At 37.3% G+C, this 20,000-nt stretch overlaps 2 protein-coding genes and 1 long non-coding RNA gene across 6 annotated transcripts in view; 1 reads left to right on the top strand and 2 right to left on the bottom strand.

Annotated features, from left to right (window-relative positions):
* pacsin3 (protein kinase C and casein kinase substrate in neurons 3) overlaps positions 1–2,795 on the bottom strand; it is a 32,617-nt gene extending 29,822 nt beyond the window's left edge. For 3 of the 4 annotated variants that reach the window (XR_004655582.1, XM_034864502.1, XM_034864671.1), the window contains exon 1: positions 2,381–2,794. The gene's annotated coding sequence lies outside the window, so the exon portion shown is untranslated. Of the gene's footprint in view, positions 1–2,380 lie in introns of all 4 variants that reach the window. The other variant, XM_034864793.1, reaches the window with a different exon arrangement.
* Positions 2,796–4,159: 1,364 nt separating this feature from the next.
* On the top strand, positions 4,160–10,017 carry LOC117942044. Its single transcript, XR_004656053.1, has 3 exons — positions 4,160–4,279; positions 6,900–6,903; positions 10,005–10,017. It is a non-coding gene; the product is annotated as an uncharacterized LOC117942044 (long non-coding RNA).
* ero1a (endoplasmic reticulum oxidoreductase 1 alpha) lies at positions 4,601–16,539 on the bottom strand. The gene is made up of 15 exons (XM_034864236.1): positions 16,402–16,539; positions 14,621–14,740; positions 13,948–14,031; positions 13,792–13,833; positions 12,462–12,538; positions 12,220–12,293; positions 11,605–11,725; positions 10,196–10,257; positions 10,074–10,100; positions 9,899–9,991; positions 7,959–8,205; positions 6,821–6,890; positions 5,948–6,034; positions 5,677–5,813; positions 4,601–5,580 (listed from the first exon to the last, which is right to left on the bottom strand). The coding sequence occupies exons 1-15, from the start codon at positions 16,471–16,473 to the stop codon at positions 5,520–5,522; spliced, it is 1,374 nt and encodes a 457-aa protein (XP_034720127.1). The 5' UTR covers positions 16,474–16,539; the 3' UTR covers positions 4,601–5,519.
* Between the last annotated feature and the right edge of the window lie 3,461 nt (positions 16,540–20,000).

Below are 20,000 nucleotides of genomic sequence, written 5' to 3'. Positions count from 1 at the left end.
GGACCTCTGTTGACCTGTTGACTACTGGTCTCCTCTGATGAAACCTTTAGTGGGTAGAAAGGATTTAGAGGTGGATGTGTCCACTCAACACTCATTCCTTAACCATCATGAGGTGTCAGATTCACAAAGCATTTTAAACTGATTTTTTTTAGGTTTAAATTCTGTAATCTGTGTGAAAAAGGTCACTTGTAGTGTCAATCAGAATTATCACCCAACTCTTCAACTACATAGCTTTTTAGCCTCTTTGGGCTAAAGGTTTTGGTAAATTAAGGCACATTTGAATTGCTGCCGTCCTTAAAAGGTGAACTGCCACACGTGTTTCATTACTTTGTGGTAATGCCTGAACATCTTGTTGTGGAAAACAATGCCTTGGTTACCTGGTTTCAAGTCATTCTGGCAGGGTTTAGAAAGCCTGAAGGACTCAGTTCAATTTGTTCCAGTTCTCATTCAAATTCAACGAGCTAAGCTGCTTGACACTGATTGGCTAACAGCTAGCCAGTTTGTTAGTGTATACAATTTTATTTCAAACACACTCCCCGTTTTTAAAAACTTCAGATATTCTTCTGACAATCGAGTACCACTACTTTTAGTTTACTTAGAGCTTAAAAAAGTGTTTAATGAAATTTCAAATTGCTTTATTTTAATTTAAAATGTACATCTAGTACCGCAGTATTGGTTCTGCACACTGTTTGTAAATGATGTGTATTCAAAAAGGATTCACATGAAAAGCCTCTTGGCTTCTTAAAGCTGTCACTATTGATTCTAGATTACTTCTTTATTTTGTAATAACCTGTTTTTAGGTTGTTTGGACTATTCAAATTACATTTTTGGTTTTTACACTATCAACTTGTGTCCTGTGTTTTTATTTGCATGATGCATTGTTTGGTTTATTTGCATGATGCAAATAAATAAACAAGGTTGACTGTTCGGTCCACAGCACCTTGCAGCAGAACGGCACATTTAGCAACCAAGTGGTGAAGAAATCATCTGGCAGCTAATGAGTCAGATGTTTGTTTGTTTTTTCTTGGGAGATGGTGGAGACCAAAACAGAGCTAAGAGGAGGGTGAAGGTTGCCAAACAGACAGACCCACAACAACATTATCATCCCAGTGCCGACCAACCTATTAGCCATAACAACTTGATAAGATAACAGTGAGTTGTGGCTGCGCTTCTGTCAGTTTGTTTTGTATTTTCTACTGAACAAATATACTTAAAGCAGCTTTAAAAAATAAAAAAAGACTTAAAAGTTAAGTAAATCCAACATCTGAAAAAAGGAGAATGACTTCCTCTGTAACCGTTTTAAATAATTTAATTGAGTATATACATTTATATGTGTCCAAATGTTGGCCTATTTTGATAATAACCACGTGCTAGTAATGTTATTAGCATTATCAACACCTGTGCCTCACAAATAAGAGTATTGCTCCGTGTCTGCTGAACTTGTAAAGACACAAAGCGGCTGGCTAGAAAACAACTTGATAAGCGAACGATATCTTTAAGCGTTTCTGCCCCCTACTTTCTTTCTTCTTTTTTTTTTTTTTTAAATCCCTTAACCCTCGTGTTGTCCTCGGGTCAAATTTGACCCATTTTCAGTTTTTTCATCACAAAAAAAGGCCCTTTGAAATAAGCTGAACATTTCAACATTAGAAATATCAAAAAAACTTGGGAAAAAACATCAAAAAAAGCCGCCACAACATTGAAAAAGTTATTCAGTCAAGAAAACACCAACAGCAACAAACAACAACAAACAACGGGCCTATTTTGATATAGAAAGTTAATGGCACTCTGTTCACCTGGAGCAGCAACTTAATTTATTTACCTAAGCTAAGCTAGCATCTTTAAAGCTAGCAAGCTAACATTGAATGCTAGTACTAGCATTAGCATCACCAGTGTTTCTAAGAGTTGCTCCATGTCTGCTGGGTGTGTAAACAGACAACATGTCAATAACAACAACTTAATAAGTTAACGATGAATTTAGATTTTCTGCCCCCTATTGGTCAAAGAACACTCAATTCACCTTTAAAAATAAAATGTGACTTTAAACAGTTTGGTAAAGAAGACGAATCTCTATAAACTTTTGTACACTTTGTAAGAGTAACGTAACTAATAGCTAGCTAGTTTTTTAGAGCTTTTTGATAATAGCATAATCACACAGCTTTCATTATATCACGCAGCCAACTGTCAATAACGTTAACTAACGCTAGCTATAAGTCTTCGATGACGTTAGCTAGCTAGCTAGCTACTCCGTTAAAAACACAGTTCGGTTGTTAAAGTACTGATGATATTTATTTATTTATTTATTGACAAGTACGTATGTAAAACGGGATTTTGACAGTGTCAACGTGTGCGGTGTGCAGCGGACAGGTGAGGTCTCTCTTACCTGTTTCTCCCAGAGAAACAAACCAAAATCCTCTCGGAGTTGCAGCGGGTCTGACCGCCTCTCCTGATGGATTTCCTCGTTAAAAACAGCGTTTAGCTAGTCCTCTTTTCAAAGCTCCACAAACTGCGACATCTTTAAAGTTTACTCCGCAGTCGAGCGTCGGTCCCCCTCAGCCATTTATACGGTGGGAAGATCCCAAAAATGTCCCACTGGTTAAACGTGGCTTCGGTGTTTCTCTCCTCGGTTAAAAAGTAAAGTTCCTGAGTGAAATTTAAAAAATAAAAAGGGTTTCTTCTTCGGAGGGGACCGAGGAACAGCTTCGGCTGGTGGATAAACAGTGTCTTCCCCCTCCGATGCCTACTGGCGTTACTGTGTAATCAGATGCTGCTCGCCACAATATCCATTCATCCTATTACAGTTTAACCCTTCACTGCCCGCTGGCCGGCTTTATGCTGCCTTCAGGGGGTGTCGGGAAAAACGCTACTACAGACTGGAAGAAAAAAAAAACCATCCATTTCCTCACATAAGGATGAGTTAATTTAATACATGGCTAAGATTTTTTTTTATAAACTAAAAAATTAACAACAAATGTTTTTTAATATCCCTTTACTGTACCTACGTACAGTGCACCTACAGTTTAAAAAACCTGAAAAAATGTTGAAAAAGAAAAAGAAAAAAGAATGTTAATAGACTCGTGAGATAGCCCGTCAGATTAATTCACTTGTGAATAGTCAAAAAATAAAATAAAATCAACAAACAGAAAACGTTATATCTCTTTATCTCCAGTCCAAACAAAGACTAATGATAGTTAATTATAATAGTGATGATAGTTAAAAACAGATGTATTTTAACAGCTAATGTATTGCTCATTTGTAAAATTGTACAGACAAAAACACTCATCTTGACGTATTTATTTACAAGCTTATTATATAATGAGGAAGATATTTAGTTTACAAGCAATTTCATTTTATGCCTGTTGATGAGATTGAAAGTGTAAAATCAAGAAAAATAAAATACCGTTATAATCTAGATTTACCTCCAAACCAAAAACAGTATAGTTAACAATATTACTACAAAAAAAATATTTCACATATAAATTTATCATATGCTTTTAAGATTAATTGGCTTATAAATCTGTGGGAAAACTTTGTTTACCTCCAGACAAAAACATAGTATAGTTTATATTATTTAAAAAAGAAAAAAAGTCAATAACGCTCATGCCTTAAATGCGCCATGACATGACGCTCTTTGGATGCTTTTATAAAGACCTTAGTGGCCCACACAAACAACTTTTGGTACTATTATTTGTAGGAAAGAAATCTTGAATAAATGTCAACCAACAAGCTAAACATGGAGGGTTGAGTTCTCGAAGTGTACCTGAAGGCACCATTAACCCAGACCTACTGATATAACTGACACACGCACACACACACACACGTCAAGTTCTTGTGAAAACGTGTAAGTTATGAAGACAATGTCTGAAAGTTAATTTAAAATATATAAATTTTATTCTCAGTTTCTTACCTTAACACACTGCAAATATTTCTTGTTTAAATTAAATGAAGATTTCGCAAAGCTATTACACAAATATGTATATACATATATTATATTTATTTACATATACTTTATATGTAGTAGCTTTGCAATAGCTTTGATTTTTGATGAATTTAAACACGTATGTATTCATTGAAAATCATTTGCTTTCCAAGCAGCGCCATCCTCAGGACACCAGAATAATAATAAAGACACTTAAAGCACATTTCCATATAAATGTTTTTACAATTTCACTCAACAAGATACTTTAAGCCACATTCATATAATAGTAAGTATTAGATATTATTTGAAGTGTAACGTGACAAGGCTTCAAATCCAATTTTAGAAAAATGACTATTCTTTCCAGTGGAATGTAACTAAGTAGGCTACATTTATTTTGTACAATTTTAAGGTACTTGAACATTTGTATATGCATTGAGTATATGTATTTTATGTAACTTTTTGTACTTGTGCTCCACTATATTTTAGAGACAAATATTGTATATTTTACTGCACTACATTTATTTTACAGCTTTAATTACTCTGCAGATTTAGATTTATTAACACAAATATAATCAACAAATAAAACATATATTATATATTGGAACTGGACAATATTTTAAATATACGAGAACAAAAGTGTCCGATGTGTAGTTTAAATTATATAGAACATGAGTTACGTTTTGGTTCCCACGCTGTCCTTTTTACTGTGAACAGCGTAACGCTTGTTTAGGAAGACAAACACAGATATTGATTTTGTAAATATGGATGATGATCAAAGACTGAGATGGCTGTCCAAATGTGAACCAAATAAATTATCCAGTAATATTTAAAAAGCCCGGGAGAAGAGGGAAAAAAAGCTCTGATAGGAGATATGTTTTCTTCTTCATGTATTTCTCCACATGATTTATACATGCAAGACTGGAAAATCTCTGTTCAATACTGCTGTGTTGAAATCCCATATGTTTGGCATAACACTATAATAATAACTTAATGAATACTAATGTAAATAACTATTATAGATTAAGCTATCCAGCAGTATATTAAGTAATAACAATGAGCCCCACCGTTACCAGCTGCAATATTAAAGCAATGAAAACCGTAACGCATCAATAATTATAATCCAGTAATATAATATATTCTACAAGGGGCCATTCTTCATAATGAGTACTTTTACTTTTGGTGCTTCGTGTATTTTGATGCTGATTCTTTTGTACTTTTACTTGAGTAGGATTTTGAATAGGAGAATGAACTGTGCTTTAAACACTGAATATCGAAAAAACTGACAAATAACGTTATTGACAGTAGGCTGCAAGGTATAAGGAAAATGGGAAATATGCTATTATCAACAACAACAAAAAACACTATCAGTAACGTTAACGTTACTCTCATAAAGAGCACAGAAAGCCTTCTTCTATACCAAACCTGATGCTTAAACTGTTGTACTTTTAATTAAGTAAGATTTTGAATGCAGGACTTTTACGTGGAGCTGGGATTTTCATTGTTCCTCCACCACTGCTTCACCTTGAAAGCTGATGCTAAACTCTGATTGAAGTTTAAAGGACATTTTAGCAGAACTGAGGCAGGAGAGTCGATCTGTCCACGGTCACCGCTCCTCTGCTAGCAGAGATCGGAAGTTTTTCAGCTCTCTGATGCTTGTGGAAATCCTGCGGGACGATTCATGAAGAAAAAGTAAAATATACAGCATACTCCCACTGCCATTAACAGCTGTTTTTCTGAGGATATCATTTGAAATGTATCACCTTCCAAAGGCGTTGAGCAGGGAGGAGATCTCCTGTCGGCTGAGCTGGAAACTGGGTCGCTTGCTGCTGGACGTAGGCAGAGCTTCAATCTGGCGCTCTGAAAACAAAATCTTTAGCGCTGTACCTAATCCCTGAGTCTGGTGATGAGAGAGAGAGAGAGACAAAGAAGAGAAATCACAATGAAATCCTATGATCCAATACATATAACGGTTTGACTGGATCGTTTAACATTCACCCACAGATCATACTAAACGCCATTAATACAACTCGCCTGCAGTTTCCCCCACAGTCGACACTTGAAGCAGCCCACGCAGTCCATGATCCTGGAGATGTTGAGGAAGGCCAATCTGATGTCCTCCTGACAAAAACACTCTCATGTCACTCTCAGAAATACGTTAAAACTGGTTCACGACGGGCGTTCAGATGGCTCAGTTGGTAGAGCGGGCGCCCATATGTTAAGGTTTACTCTAAAGTAGTGGGCCCAGGTTCAACTCCAACCTCCAACCCTTTGCTGTATGTCAACCCCCCCCCATATCTTCAGCTATCCTGTCAATAAACGCTTAAAATGCCCCAAATATAATCTTCAAAAATAGACTTGAGTGTACTTTGTCATTTTACTGCTTTCCTAAATCAATATTAAGTTATGTGTATTACAAGTGCAGTTCAACTCAAATTATTTAAATGAATCACAATAAATCACAGAAAACACAAAAATCAAAACTGGGGACGACGACGACGACATGCATCAAAGGGCCACAGGTCGGAGTCTAGGAGCAAAGCTCTACACATGGGCGCGCTCCACCAACTGGACCAACCGGGCGCCCTGCACTCGGTTTTTTAACTTCAGCACAAACGTAAGAGTTTTTACTGGGGTGGGTAAAAGACTGACTTTAAATGAGGGGGTGAAGTAGTCATTTAGATAGCTATCTTTCTCTTGTTTAGTGGTAAGAGGTACAAGAAGAGTCTCATTTTAAATGATCTGAGTTTAAACAGTCGTATTATGTCCACAAAGCTCTGCTGTCCATGTCTGTCATAAAACATGGGTGTTATTCTCGCTTGATAAATTCAGCTGGATTCTCCTTGAATACAAGAAGTTATTAATCTGTCCTTTATTTTGATTTCTGCAGTTTAATGATTGACAAACCTTCAGTTTGGCTGCTTCTTTTTCATCCCCAGCAAACAGAGACCTCTCATCAAAGTGTAGAGGGAAAGATCTGGAAGAGGAAAGTCGAGTTATATAATGAAGATGACAGCAGCACAAGAAACTTTTACACCAATGAGAAGTGAAGAAATGTCATTGGACGTCATCTATAAGCTCCTCCCACCACTAGTGCCTTTATTAAGTTAACTATTCAGAAAAGATTTTACAAGAAACTAAAACAAATGTGAAAATTACTTGCAAAAAAACTGAGAAATAACTATAATACTGTCCCTTGTATCTCGTAATTTTGTCTTTATTTTCTCTTGCATAATTTTTAACAATTACTCTATTCTTATTTTAGTTTAATATACCTCTTATTTATTTTGTACTTGCCCTATCTGTACTTATTTCTGTCCATGTGGTGTTCTAACAACTGTATCTTCCCTCTGGAGATCAAAACCTTATCTCTTCTTAAAGTGGCAATATGATATTTAAAAAAATGAAAGAATGAAAAATAAATGAAAAAAAATTAATGAAAAAAGTGAAAAGTAAATAAACAAAAATGAACATTTACCATGTATATGGAAATTGCAAAACTGAGAAAATAAACTGTATGAAATCTGGAGCTGTTCTGGTCTCAGTGTCAGACTAGTCTTGCTTTGCCAGACCTTCCTCCACAGCGCTGCGGAGGAAGGTCTGGCAAGTCCAAAAACGACCCGGGATGGGAGAAAAACGGGCTCTGGTTCATTGGTCATCTTCAAACCAATCACAATGGTCTTGGGCGGCGCTTAACGGCCGACACAATGACAGTGCTGCTGCAAAACAGCCTTTCAGTGGAACATGTGCACATAGGCAGGCGTGCTCTGGAATTGAAATGGCTGTCAAGTGTGTGATGAGAATTTTATTCGAAAAAAAAGACATATAAAAGATATGTTAGAGTATGTAGTATAATTTGATTGTCGGTTCTACCTTGGAGATTTTTCCCGAATTGACCGGACTCAAGAATGCCAACAAAAACAAAGTGGAAGGTAAGGGACATCTGGCCAAAAATGAGGGACATTCAGCAGAATCTTTGGATGGATCAATCCCATAAATGACACATTGAATATATATTGCTGATATAGACCAGTATCAGACTGACCGGGCCAGCTGCAGGATGTGCAGCAGCAGCTCTTTGTGTCTCCGGTCCTCCTCCGGTCTGCCGGTGTACAGGTGGAAGGAAGGCTGCTGGATGACGGGCAGAGCTTTGGCCAGCGCTCGCAGTTCGATCAGAAACAGGAAGTAGAGGTTGCGGAGCCTCTTGGGGCCCTCGCCGGCCGTGAGCTCCGAATCAAAACGCTGCCTGAACTCGGTCACGTTGTGACCCCACTTCTTCTGGAACCAGCTGTCTGGGGGAAGGAAAGGGTTAACAGAGAGAGAGAGAGATCAGGATCAGAATCAGAATCAGCTTTATTCGCCAGGTATGAGGACATACGAGGAATTTTTCTTTGGAGCATTGTTGCTCACACTGTGCTTACACACAAAACAACCAAAACAAAAAATATACACACTAATATATACACACAATATATACATACTCTAAACAGAACAATAGAGAGGCATGAGTGCAATGAAGCGATCAATACAATTATTAAAAATATGGAGCATAGTGCAAAGATGCTGGGATAAAGTATAAAGTATTATGTTATTATATTACAATATGAACATTATGGACAGTTCTGATATAGAAAAAGAGAACGATGAATAAATAACAAATAAGAGAGATATGAGAATGATGAGTAAATAGTAAATAATAAGTTAGATTTGAGAATGGGAATGATGAATAATACTAAATATATAAAAGATATATGGTTAGGAGTAAAGAACAAGGATAAGAACCTCTTGACACCTCACAATTCAATTCTAAAACGATCATCGATGCATCTCAATGCAACGATTTGCTTTGTACGTTTCCATGGGTGATTTATAAAATATACATGTAACATGTGAATCTGAGTTTGTTACCCAGAGTTTGCTAATCCCTTTCTAGACAAAGCAGCTGGACAAAGCTTAGATTTTGACACGTATTTGTCACACAGAAGGTCTACTGAGGCTTTTATCGCGTAGTCATTCCATGCTTCAGCCTTAAACATGCTTGTAAGGTCCCCTTCTCTCACAGTGATCTTCCATGTCAGAGGCTCAGTCCTGTTTAAAGGTGGAGGATCGGAGACATGAGGTGGTCACATGTAATGTGATTAACTAGATGAACAGCCTTTATGTGTTTTGCCTAATTATTTTACGTATGTCTTATTAGATCTGTGTATATATACAATTCTAAATATTTTTTTACCTTTTGGCCATTTTAGTGTGTTTTTTCTGAACTCTAGCCTAAACTCTAAGTTGTTCATTCAAGTTGTCCATTATCCTCGTTCAGTCCCTCTGTTTTCTGATCTGTACATTTCTGGAGACGGTAACTTTTAAATTAACAAAAATCACCACTTTTTATATAGATTATTAACTTATCAGAATCAAGACTCAAATCGTTCTAGAGAGAATTGCAATGCATCTAAGAATCGATTATTTTACCTCCCCTAGTGAATCATAACACAGCTAAGGACACTCAGCGCGGACAGGACAGTTACCTAAAAGGTATATTATGTAACTTTTCCGCCTAAAAAAAATGTCTAAAAACGACTACCCATTTATTGTTATATTTTTTGGAGTGGAGTACTTACATTATCACAAACGTTTCCAACAATTTTCAAACCCAGACAAATCTCTCATTTCATTCAAGGTAATAAATTGACCTTTTTTTAAATATTTTTCATTCCCAGAACGCTCTGAGAACGTCCCTGCTGGTGTCCAGGATAAGTCTGGTAACGTTTTCAGAATATCACAATTGCGTTTGCATTTTTAAATTTCTGTTTGTTTGTGCACTAAAGAACCAAGACGCACAAACTTTTTATTCCACATTGGACAGAGCAAGGCTAGCCGTTTCCCCCCTGCTTTCAGTCTTTATGCTAAGCTAAGCTAAGCTAAGCTAAGCTAACCCAGTGACTGACCGAGCCAGTGAGGGTCTGAGCGAGTGTTAGAGGGTCTCACCATCCAAGAGGTATCTGGCGCTCAGGTGTATGTTGATGCTGGCATGGAGCCCGGAGATGAGGCGGTAGAAAGCCCTCTTCTCTACACACTGACCTGGGAGACAAAGACAAACACTCAGACAAGAGAGAAAACAAAAGAACAACTTGTTCTCTCTGCAGGTGAAACGTCAGCTCACCTTCCAGCCAACTGTAGAAGGTCTTTGCTGTAAATAAATGAACACAATGTTGTGGTCAGACACACGGAGACCAAACTGACGGTCCAAATTAAGGGAATAGTGGTGAGACGTCACCCTCTTACCTTCACTTCCTGAGCCGCTGTGGAACAAGTTGGGAATTAGTGGTCGCTTGATGGTATACGGTCTGTGAGGGGGAAGTAAAGGGACAGAACAATTAACTCTGCTTCTTACTTTTCCCAGATTGGACATTTAAGCAATATTGTACGGGGCTTCAAATGAAGGCCTTCTGACCTTTTGGATGCAAAAAGGGTATACTATGCAGTGTCAGAAATCCATGTATAGACTGCTAAATAATACTTAAGTAATCCCTCTTAATCACCCTTTATGACCCCATTAGAAGTGTGTGATGGTCTCTATATCTGCAGAGACCTTGTCCCTTGCCTGGATTCTGTCTTTTCTTTCTATTTTGCTGTGTTTGGGACGTTTCTGGGCCCCATGTACAGTAACCCCGAGCCAATGCTGTAACAGTGTGCTGGTGCACAGCTGACACAGACACACGGAAACAGACAGGGTCACTAATAATCTGACAATGCGGCCCCTTGGGGGGGGTGGGTGTATGTATTTGTGTTTAGAATATAATCTCTGAGAAACAATAAGAAAAGAGACTTTTATTGCCCTGAGTAGTGCTTTGTACAGCGCTCTCTGATCATTTACCAATTTTGTTTTCATTACTTTCAATCGTTTTGGAAGATTGTGCTGAGAACTACATGGCCTTATTTATCTGTCATTTTAATTATACATACGTATGCGAGAATGTATGTGTATATATTTATTTTTTACATGTTCAAAATAAACTACTGCTAAGTAAAATTGATGCTCTAGCTCGCTCATCCAACACTGTTTTACATTCATACATGCTTTTTAGCCACGGTGGCTTAAGTAATGTTAACTTATGGAAGTATTATCAACTACATTTACTTAAAGTATGAAAAGTAAAGATATATATATATATATATATATATATATATATATATATATATATATATATATATATATATATATATATATAATGCAGTTCAGTGTTCCCTCAGTGTTTCTCTCTTAGATCTGAGGTTTCTGGATTAATATTCCTGCTGCATTAATGTTTATGTTGCATTTCCCTGCTGTAGATGTTTAAGGTGGTGCTCATTTTAACTGCTTTATATTCACCGTTGGGTAGTTTAATCTACAACAACGCATCTTATTGAAACAGATTATCATATGTTTGTGCGTCACTGTCCTGTGAGAACCACGTATTGTATCTGTAAAAAGTCAACTTTTCGTGGCGTGATGATGAAACAGCCCTGTTTTCAGATTTGTCACGCTGCATTTCCAGCTGATCCAAGTAAGAGAATTTCCTCAACACATCAGTTTATCACAAACATTCAACATCAAAACATCTGGGGATGAAAAGGTCACCTGAAAAGCAACAAAATAGCTGAAGATCATCCTCTGATCTCCGCTGTAATTGTTTTATAATGTGAGGGTTTACTTGAAGCAGTTCTCCTCGTAGATGCTGTTCCAGATCTGCCAGGCCTCTGGTCCTCTGTAGGCCGTGAAACGCTCCGGGTTCAGCAGCAGGTCCACATACTGGGAGTCCGGTGACTCCTCGTCTGGGAAACAACAAGTCACACAGTCAGCTGGAAGTTGCTATAACACCCAGGGCTCGGTTTACACCGATCACCATCTCTAGCCTCTGGGGGACCACAGGCAGGCTGGGGGAACTCAAATTAATGTTAAAAAACCTCATAAAGCGACATTTTCATGCCATGGGACCTTTAACGGAAATTTCACAGTTCAAAGTGTTTTCACGGTTGATTTTGTTTCCCTGTTTAAGTTCAATAGTTGCAACATCTTTACAAAAGACAAGAAGTAATTGTGTTAAGTAATCGTGATTTCAACATTAAACCAAATTATCATGAGTATGATTTTTACGGGGATGATCCGACCCCGGATAAGCGGACAAAGATGTATGGATATGATTACTCTCCCGCCACCCCACCCCCCCCACTCCCAATAATAGAGCAGTCCTACGTCTAGTGTGCGTTGAATTAAAAACACACGTTTCGGTCCGATCCGGTGTTTTGTATATCTGATGGAAACGTACCGTCGACCACGCAGAAGCGCTCTGCCTCGTCGTCGTGTTTGCTCCAGTTGAGCAGAGCCTCTCTGGTCTCGTCACTGGAAATGAAGACAGAGAAGTCTGTTGGTTCAAGCTTTGCCTGTTTGGCCCAATTATTATTAGTTATATTACACATAAACCTAGTATGACCCAGAATAGTAGTAAGTATTAGTATAGTTAGTATTTAATGTTTAACAGTGATCTTATACAGTATTATTGTGACTCACCTTAAAGAAACATCTACAGCTCCGAGATGCCCCGCCTGCTCACACTCAACCGGCTGCTCGTTTAATTCTGCTGAATACTACACACACACACACACACACACACACACACACACACACACACACAGAGCTCAAATTTCTAAGAGTGCCTTAAAAATCCCTTATCTACTGTATAGCAGCAGTGGCCCCAAATGTATTTGTGGTGATACCATACTTTGCTAAAAAGCTCCAGTTTATTTCTTCAAATGTCTTTTTTAATAATATCTTCTTTTATACTCCCTCTTGACCCCTCAGTCTCTTTGTTTCCTCAGAATTACTTAGTTATTATCCAAAAATGTCTTACATAGTTGTTGTTTTTTTATCCTGTTTATTGTCACCTTCTATAAATCCTCAAAGCTATTAGAATCCCTAAGTTAGTTATTTATTTAATTACATTGCCAAACTCTGGTTGAAACATTAGGGGATTTAGGGCTTACTAATCGGCACTGTGTTGGAAATTAGTGGCTGCTTGATGGTATACAGTCTTAGTGAGGGGAAAGTAAAGGGAGAGAGTGATGAACCTTGATTAATTTATCTTTTTCCACAATTCTCAGATTAGACATAGAAACAGTAGTGTATGGGGCTTGAAATGAATGTCACCTAACCTGTCAGATGCATCAAACATGGTGAATTATTATGTTTTTAGACTGTGTATGGTCAATTTGAATATATACCGTTGTTATGTGTCTAGTGTGTGTGTGTGTGTGTGTGCGGAAGGTCTGCGTGAATGTTTTTTTTGTTCTGTCACCTGCGCACCTGTGTGTGGGTGCTAATTGCTGATTAGAAAGGGAATCACAGGTGAGGGGGACAAGGAATCTGGATCCGGGAAGCCACACAGTTTATCAACCTCAGCTGTGTGAGAGTAATGATTTTAGATCTCGTCGTTCTCGGCTTTTAATCATTCAAGTCGGTCTTTTTGTATGTCCTTTTACCTAAAATTTTGACGGCGGACCTCATTATTTGCACCAGCAAGATTTTAAAAAGGGCTTCAGATTTCATCCAGTGGCATTAATTGTGGACAGATTGCCACTACTGACTGGATTAGTGGAAGTACATTTTCAGGATAAAGTTTGACAAAATGAAAGTCCTGAATGAAAGTAACAGGCTGTTAACATGTTATTTCCCCTCTACAATGTTTACTACGGCAGAAGGTTTTTCCCGGTGTGTGCAGGTTAGCGCATGCGTGACATGTGAGTCTAAGCAATCTGTGCACTCAATAAAAGTTTAAACTGAATAAACGTTGTGTTTATTAGAAGTAACATTGGCGACTCCTGGTCACCTGACCCTGACTCACCTTGCTGTGGGAGGAGGATCTGATCCCCTCTGGCACGTCGTTCTGTGGGAACACAGAATGTTTAGTGAGTCTGATGTGAGTACAGGTGAGTTGGAGCAGGTAGGCGAGAGGAGAGGAGAGGAGAGGAGAGGAGAGGAGAGGAGAGGAGGTACTCACAGGAGAGCACGGCTGCACAGCACAGTCCTTCAGACCACAGTGACTGCGGACCGTCCAGAACGGACACGCCTTGTTCAGGTTCACCTGCGGAGGATCAAGTCCAAACATTGCATGTGTTATTGTCCCGTCTTGTTCATTTTGCAGTATTCTTTCTCTCTGTTTCTCACGCTCCACTTGACACCAGTGAACCTTCCAGAAACATCTGGCTGTGGACACTGACATGATTCATTCAGTCATAACTGCAGTTTCCCCTGTTGTTATTAAGATGAGGGTGGTGTCCAGATTTAAGTTCAGTTTGAATGCTCTCATTTAAGATAGTCGTACTGTCTGATAACTGAAGTTGAGTGTCATCACTCTCCTACATCCATTGTATAAATCTATGTGTTTACTGTTTTATACTTTATTGTAGTGTTATTATATCAAGTCACATGTTATCCTGGTTTTTATCCTGTTGCTGTTTTTTTTAAATAATTCTTAGATTGTTTATTAATACAAAAGAAAAGAAGAAAAAATGTGTTTATGATGCATCATTTAGTGTAATTAGTTAGGTCTATTACTTACGAGTCTGTTTGTTATGAGTCGTTAAAAGTTGCTACTATTACTCTGTGTGTGTGTGTGTGTGTGTGTGTGTGTGTGTGTGTGTGTGTATGTATTATCCATCAGGTCGCTTTACCTTGTAGAACCTGAAATAGTCTGACTCCAGAAGAGTTTGAAGTTTGGAGAAAAGCTGGTCGTTGTTAAAGCCGTCGATGGTCTCCACATCACAAGTGCAGTCGTCCAGGTCTCCTGTGACCTTCGTTAGACACAAAACACACCACAATTCATCAATAAGTCGATTAGTTGCCATCATTTAAATTAATTACCAAGTATTTTGTTAAGTTCTCTCCGTGTTTACGTGGGTTTCCTCCGGTTTCCCACCATATAGACGTGCATGCTGGGTAACCAGGACTACAGCTTAAAATTAGCCAACTGGTTAACACTGGTCGCATAACAGAAATGTAGATTAATATGCATTGTCCTGATCAAATAAATCTACTATGTGTTACATTGTTATACTGCTCATTCTAGCCTAACTTATATATATTTATATATATATATATATATATATCTGTAAAAATTCTGTTTATAGTAATAGCCATCTTTACATATATATATATATATATATATATATATATATATATATATAGATAATAATATTCACCTGTATATAATATTCAGTACATATCCAGCTGTAAATCTTGTTCACAATACTAGTTATCTATATATTATATTCAAAAGATAAATCTATCTGTAAAATTCTGTTTATAATAGTATTCATTTCTATATTTATTCAGTACATATCCATGTCCTGCACTTATGGAACCAGTGTATATCCTGCACCTGCTGCTACTGCACTTCTGGTTAGACCCAAACTGCATTTCGATGCCTTGTACCTGTGTAATGACAATAAAGTTGAATCTAATCTATTCCTGACCAACTAATTATCTATAGATCAACTAATCGATTAATCGACATGTTTTGTGTGCAAACATTAATTTGGAAAGTAACTAAAGCTGTCATATAAGTAGGTAGGTAGGTAGGTAAGTAAAAGGTGCAATATTTGCCTATGAAATGTAAGGCAAGTGCAGAGGAAACATTGACACAAATGCCTAAAATGAAAATACTCAGTATACAATACAAGTAGGCTACGTCAAATTTTTACTTAAGTACGCCTACAGCACGTGAGTAAATGTACTTAGTTACTTTTCACTGCAAGTAATAAAGGCGTGTATAATTTACCACATAAGCCTACGTGTTTTTATTTTTTAAACAAAACAGGTTAGTATGCTTTGAAGTGCTCTAGCTTTAAATTGTAAGTGCTCTAGCTTTTAATTGCTCTAGCTTTTATTTCTCTAGCTTTTAATTGCTCTAGCTTTTATTTCTCTAGCTTTTAATTGCTCTAGCTTTTATTTCTCTAGCTTTTAATTGCTCTAGCTTTTATTTCTCTAGCTTTTAATTGCTCTAGCTTTTATTTCTCTAGCTTTTAATTGCTTTAGCTTTTATTTCTCTAGCTTTTAATTGCTTTAGCTTTTATTTCTCTAGCTTTTAATTGCTTTAGCTTTTATTTCTCTAGCTTTTAATTGCTCTAGCTTTTATTTCTCTAGCTTTGAATTGCTATAGCTTTTATTTCTCTAGCTTTTAATTGCTTTAGCTTTTATTTCTCTAGATTTTAAGTGCTCTAGCTTTTATTCCTCTAGCTTTTAAGTGCTCTAGCTTTTATTTCTCTAGCTTTTAATTGCTTTAGCTTTTATTTCTCTAGATTTTAAGTGCTCTAGCTTTTATTCCTCTAGCTTTTCATTGCTCTAGCAGGTGGATGTCTTAAACACAGGTAGGCCTATTGAAGAGGGTATAAAGTCCCATTACAATGGAAACTATACGCAGAATATTAAATATGTCGATCAGTAAGTGGCTGACCTGACAGAAGCACCTGCTGTCCGCACATCCGGACACCTGGAGGAGGAGCACGAGCACCATCAGCTTCTTCATGACGAAGTCCGTCTGAGAACTACACCACACACGCGCTGGAATTAGCTTAACTTCTGTCGTTTATCGGAGGAGTACGGGTGGAGGGGGCGGAGAAAGGCGGTGGACTGATGCCAAGTTCTGCTTCCTTGTTGCTCATTTCCAGTCCACTACGTGTCATACGTGACAGGTGGACCAGCAGCTTTAACCCCACGCGCTGTCAGACTCACTCCAATCCTCGCTGTGTGTTCACCATTAAACACGTTGCCCAGAAATCTGTTTTTAGCTTCTTCTTTTCGTTTTGTTTTGTCAACTGGAAGTGCATTTTCTTCCTGTGCGCGCACAAAACAATCCGACTGAAACCTCGGTAAAGTTAGAAAGACATCACAGATTCGGACTTCCGGGATCAATTAATCTATAGCGAAATGTTGTTAAATTACAAACGACTTATCTTTTCTATCGTAGTAAGGTTAACAACGAGCTACAAACTCATTTTCTTCCAAACGAACCGTCCTACTACCTGGAGAGATAACATTGGTCTGTCCGAGCAGCCGGTGGAGAGACAGCAGGGAGACAAGAGCTCAGGGACCGTCTACAAATTAAAACACCGAGAAGAGATGCCACTAAAATATTAATTAATTTACTGATTAAATAAGGTAATGCCTCCAAACTTACCTCAATTATCACTTGTCTAATGGTCGTTGTACTACAGCGCCTACTTTTAAAAGATAAGAAAATTTCAAATTTTGGTGAATTTGTTTTTGCCAAAATCATTAATAGATGTCATATAAATAACGATTTGGATCTCTAGAAGGGCTAGGCACATAGATGGCCCCCTGCTGGTTGTACTTACTTTTTCTAAAGTAGGGGCTGTAGTACAACTACCATTAGACAAGTAATAATTGAGGTAAGTCCTATTTTTTCTTCCTATATTTTTGTGGCATCTCTTCTCGGTGTTTTAATTTGTAGACGGTCCCTAAACTCTCGTCTCTCCACCGGCTGCTCGGACAGACCAGTGTTATCTCTCCAGGTAGTAGGACGGTTCGTTTAGATGAAAATGAGTGTGTAGCTCGTTGTCAACCTTACTACGATATATATATAATATATAGGAACGATAAGTCGTTTGTGATTTAACTCAAATTAATTAATCCCGGAAGTTCGAATCTGTGAATATCTTTCTAGCTTTACCGAAGTCCAAAACACAGCCCACACTTTCTCCATTAACTATTACTATACACCAAAAATAATATCCACAAATCTATTTTAATTTAATATTATACAGGCCTATATTTTTTTATACAGGCCAACATTTAAAAAAACACATAAACCCTTATTTTCCAGACTGATAAGAAGATGATGAACATGAATTCAGAACCGGATAATAGGAGTTTTATTTTATTTTAAAGTGTTAAGAATAATATCTGCAAACGTGCTGATAACCAAACTCAATTCCGTTTTCTCCTGTTTTCTGATATTACATGATTTAGGAGGTGTTTATGTGCAGTTTAGGAGGCGATTAGTAACATTAGTCAGCCACACGGCGGCGCTAAAGGACGCTCATTACTAACCTCTCTACTTAAAGGGACATTCCCCGCTGAAAACAGCGTAGTGTATCATTTCAGAAACGTTGTAGTTATCTATGGTTGTTTGATGGCTAACGTTAGCTAAAAAAAAAACATTCCAGTGGCACCCTTTGTTGTGTTTGATTGCTAGCTTGTAGCTAAGCTAGCAGTTATTTATAAATGTTTTAGCTTTCTATGGTTGATTGCTAACGTTAGCTCAAAACGCTGTTCAACTGACAGCCTTAATGTGTTTGATGCTAGCTTGTAGCTAAGCTAGCAGTCATTGATAAACGTTTTAGCTAGCTATGGTTGATTGCTAACGTTAGCTTAAAACGTCATTCAACTGACAGCCTTGTTGTGTTTGATGCTAACTTGTAGCTAGCAGGGAACAAACTTCGTTACGTAGCTATGTCCAGTTTTACTGTATTGACATAACAGAAGTCTCTCGTTAGCATCTTGTATGCTACTTGTCGCAAAGTGACGCATACGCGACTCAAATCTTAACTCTTCGCAAAGTGACGCATACGCGACTCAAATCTTCACTCGACTTACATCAGGGAGCGACAGACGCTACAGACCTATAATGATCGTATAGACCATGATGCATTGCTGCAAATTAAACTACCCAGCAGTATATAAAGGAGTAAAAATGAGCAAAACCTTAAATATCTACAGCAATAAAATGCAACGTTAATGCAGCAGGAATATTAATCCAGAAAGATCAGATATAACAGGAAAACACTGACATGGGACATTTTACTGCAAGTAAATGTTGCTTAAAATACTTTCAGACTTTTACTACAATAGGGTTTTGTATGCAGGACTTACTTTTCCAACCAAACCCCAAATGATAACAACAAACTGTGTCTCTGTTGTAGAAAAGGAGAAAATAGAAAATGTAAGTTGGAAAGTAACTAGGTTTTGTTTTTTTAGTTTAGTTTAAAATCTGCTTTCATTGTAACTTTATTTAAGAGAATATGTATATGAATGATTTTAGTTATCTATCTATCCATCTCTCTATCTCTCTATCTATCTATCTATCTATCTATCTATCTATCTATCTATCTATCTATCTATCTATCTATTTTCCTCATATCCTGATATCCAAAATAGATATCATATTCTTGCTACACAACAAATCAACCTGTACGAGTACAAATAAAGTACTCTGAAGTACTGTACTTACAGCAAGGGCAATTTGAAAGTACTTGATTTGAGTATTATGGTATGTTATCTGATTATTGTTATGTTATCCTATTTTATTCTCCACTACGTTTATCTGACAGCTTTAGCACTAGTTACTTTACATATTCAGAATAATAATACACATTATAATTAGGATATATTATAATTGCTTAATTTAGGGGGGATTTCACAGCCGTATAAAAAGTAATTCAAATGAGCTCAACCTTTACCACAGTCAACAATGCATTATTGCATCACTGATTACAATAGCTACAATAATATGTATATGTAATAAATACTTTTGTAATGGGACATTTTGCATGATGAACAACTTGTACTTTTGATACTTTCAGTGTATTTAGATGCTACTACGATTGTACTTTAACTTGAGTTTGAAGATTTTGAATTCAAGACTTTTAGTTGTAACAGAGTATTTCTCCTCTTATTGCTACTTTTAATTAAGTATAATATCTGAGTACTTAGTAGTTTCTGAGTAAATGTAATTTCACCACTGAAACGCATATGTTTTGATATAAAGTGAATCGGTAAAGAACATTACCTGTAAAATATAAAGCAGACTTTAAACTCTAGAAGTGTGGGCATACTTTCCACCTCTGCTTATCTCAGTAGGCTATGAGTTGTTTAAACATTCAGCTTCATGTCTGTTTGTCTTATTTCTTTTTCTTACATTTTCCTGTAGTTTCGTCGCTTCCAATCCTCCCCCCTTCTCCCTCTCTCCCTCTCTCTCTCCCTCTCTCTCTTTCTCTCTCTCTCTCTCTCTCTCTCTCTCTCTCTCTCTCTCTC

The sequence above is a fragment of the Etheostoma cragini genome, chromosome 1, assembly GCF_013103735.1.
Source record: "Etheostoma cragini isolate CJK2018 chromosome 1, CSU_Ecrag_1.0, whole genome shotgun sequence".
Lineage (NCBI taxonomy): Eukaryota > Metazoa > Chordata > Actinopteri > Perciformes > Percidae > Etheostoma > Etheostoma cragini.
The sequence above is the reverse complement of the archived record's forward strand: the minus strand, read 5'-3'. Positions and strand labels throughout refer to the sequence as shown.

Coding starts and splice junctions, on each gene's coding strand:
- ero1a (XM_034864236.1), bottom strand. CDS start 16,473: ATGAAGAAGCTGATGGTGCTCGTGCTCCTCCTCCAGGTGTCCGGATGT. Junction 6,891..7,958: donor CACATCCTGCAGCTGGCCCG/GTCAGTCTGATA, acceptor TTCCTCTTCCAG/ATCTTTCCCTCTACACTTTG. Junction 5,581..5,676: donor CTGCTCAACGCCTTTGGAAG/GTGATACATTTC, acceptor ATCGTCCCGCAG/GATTTCCACAAGCATCAGAG.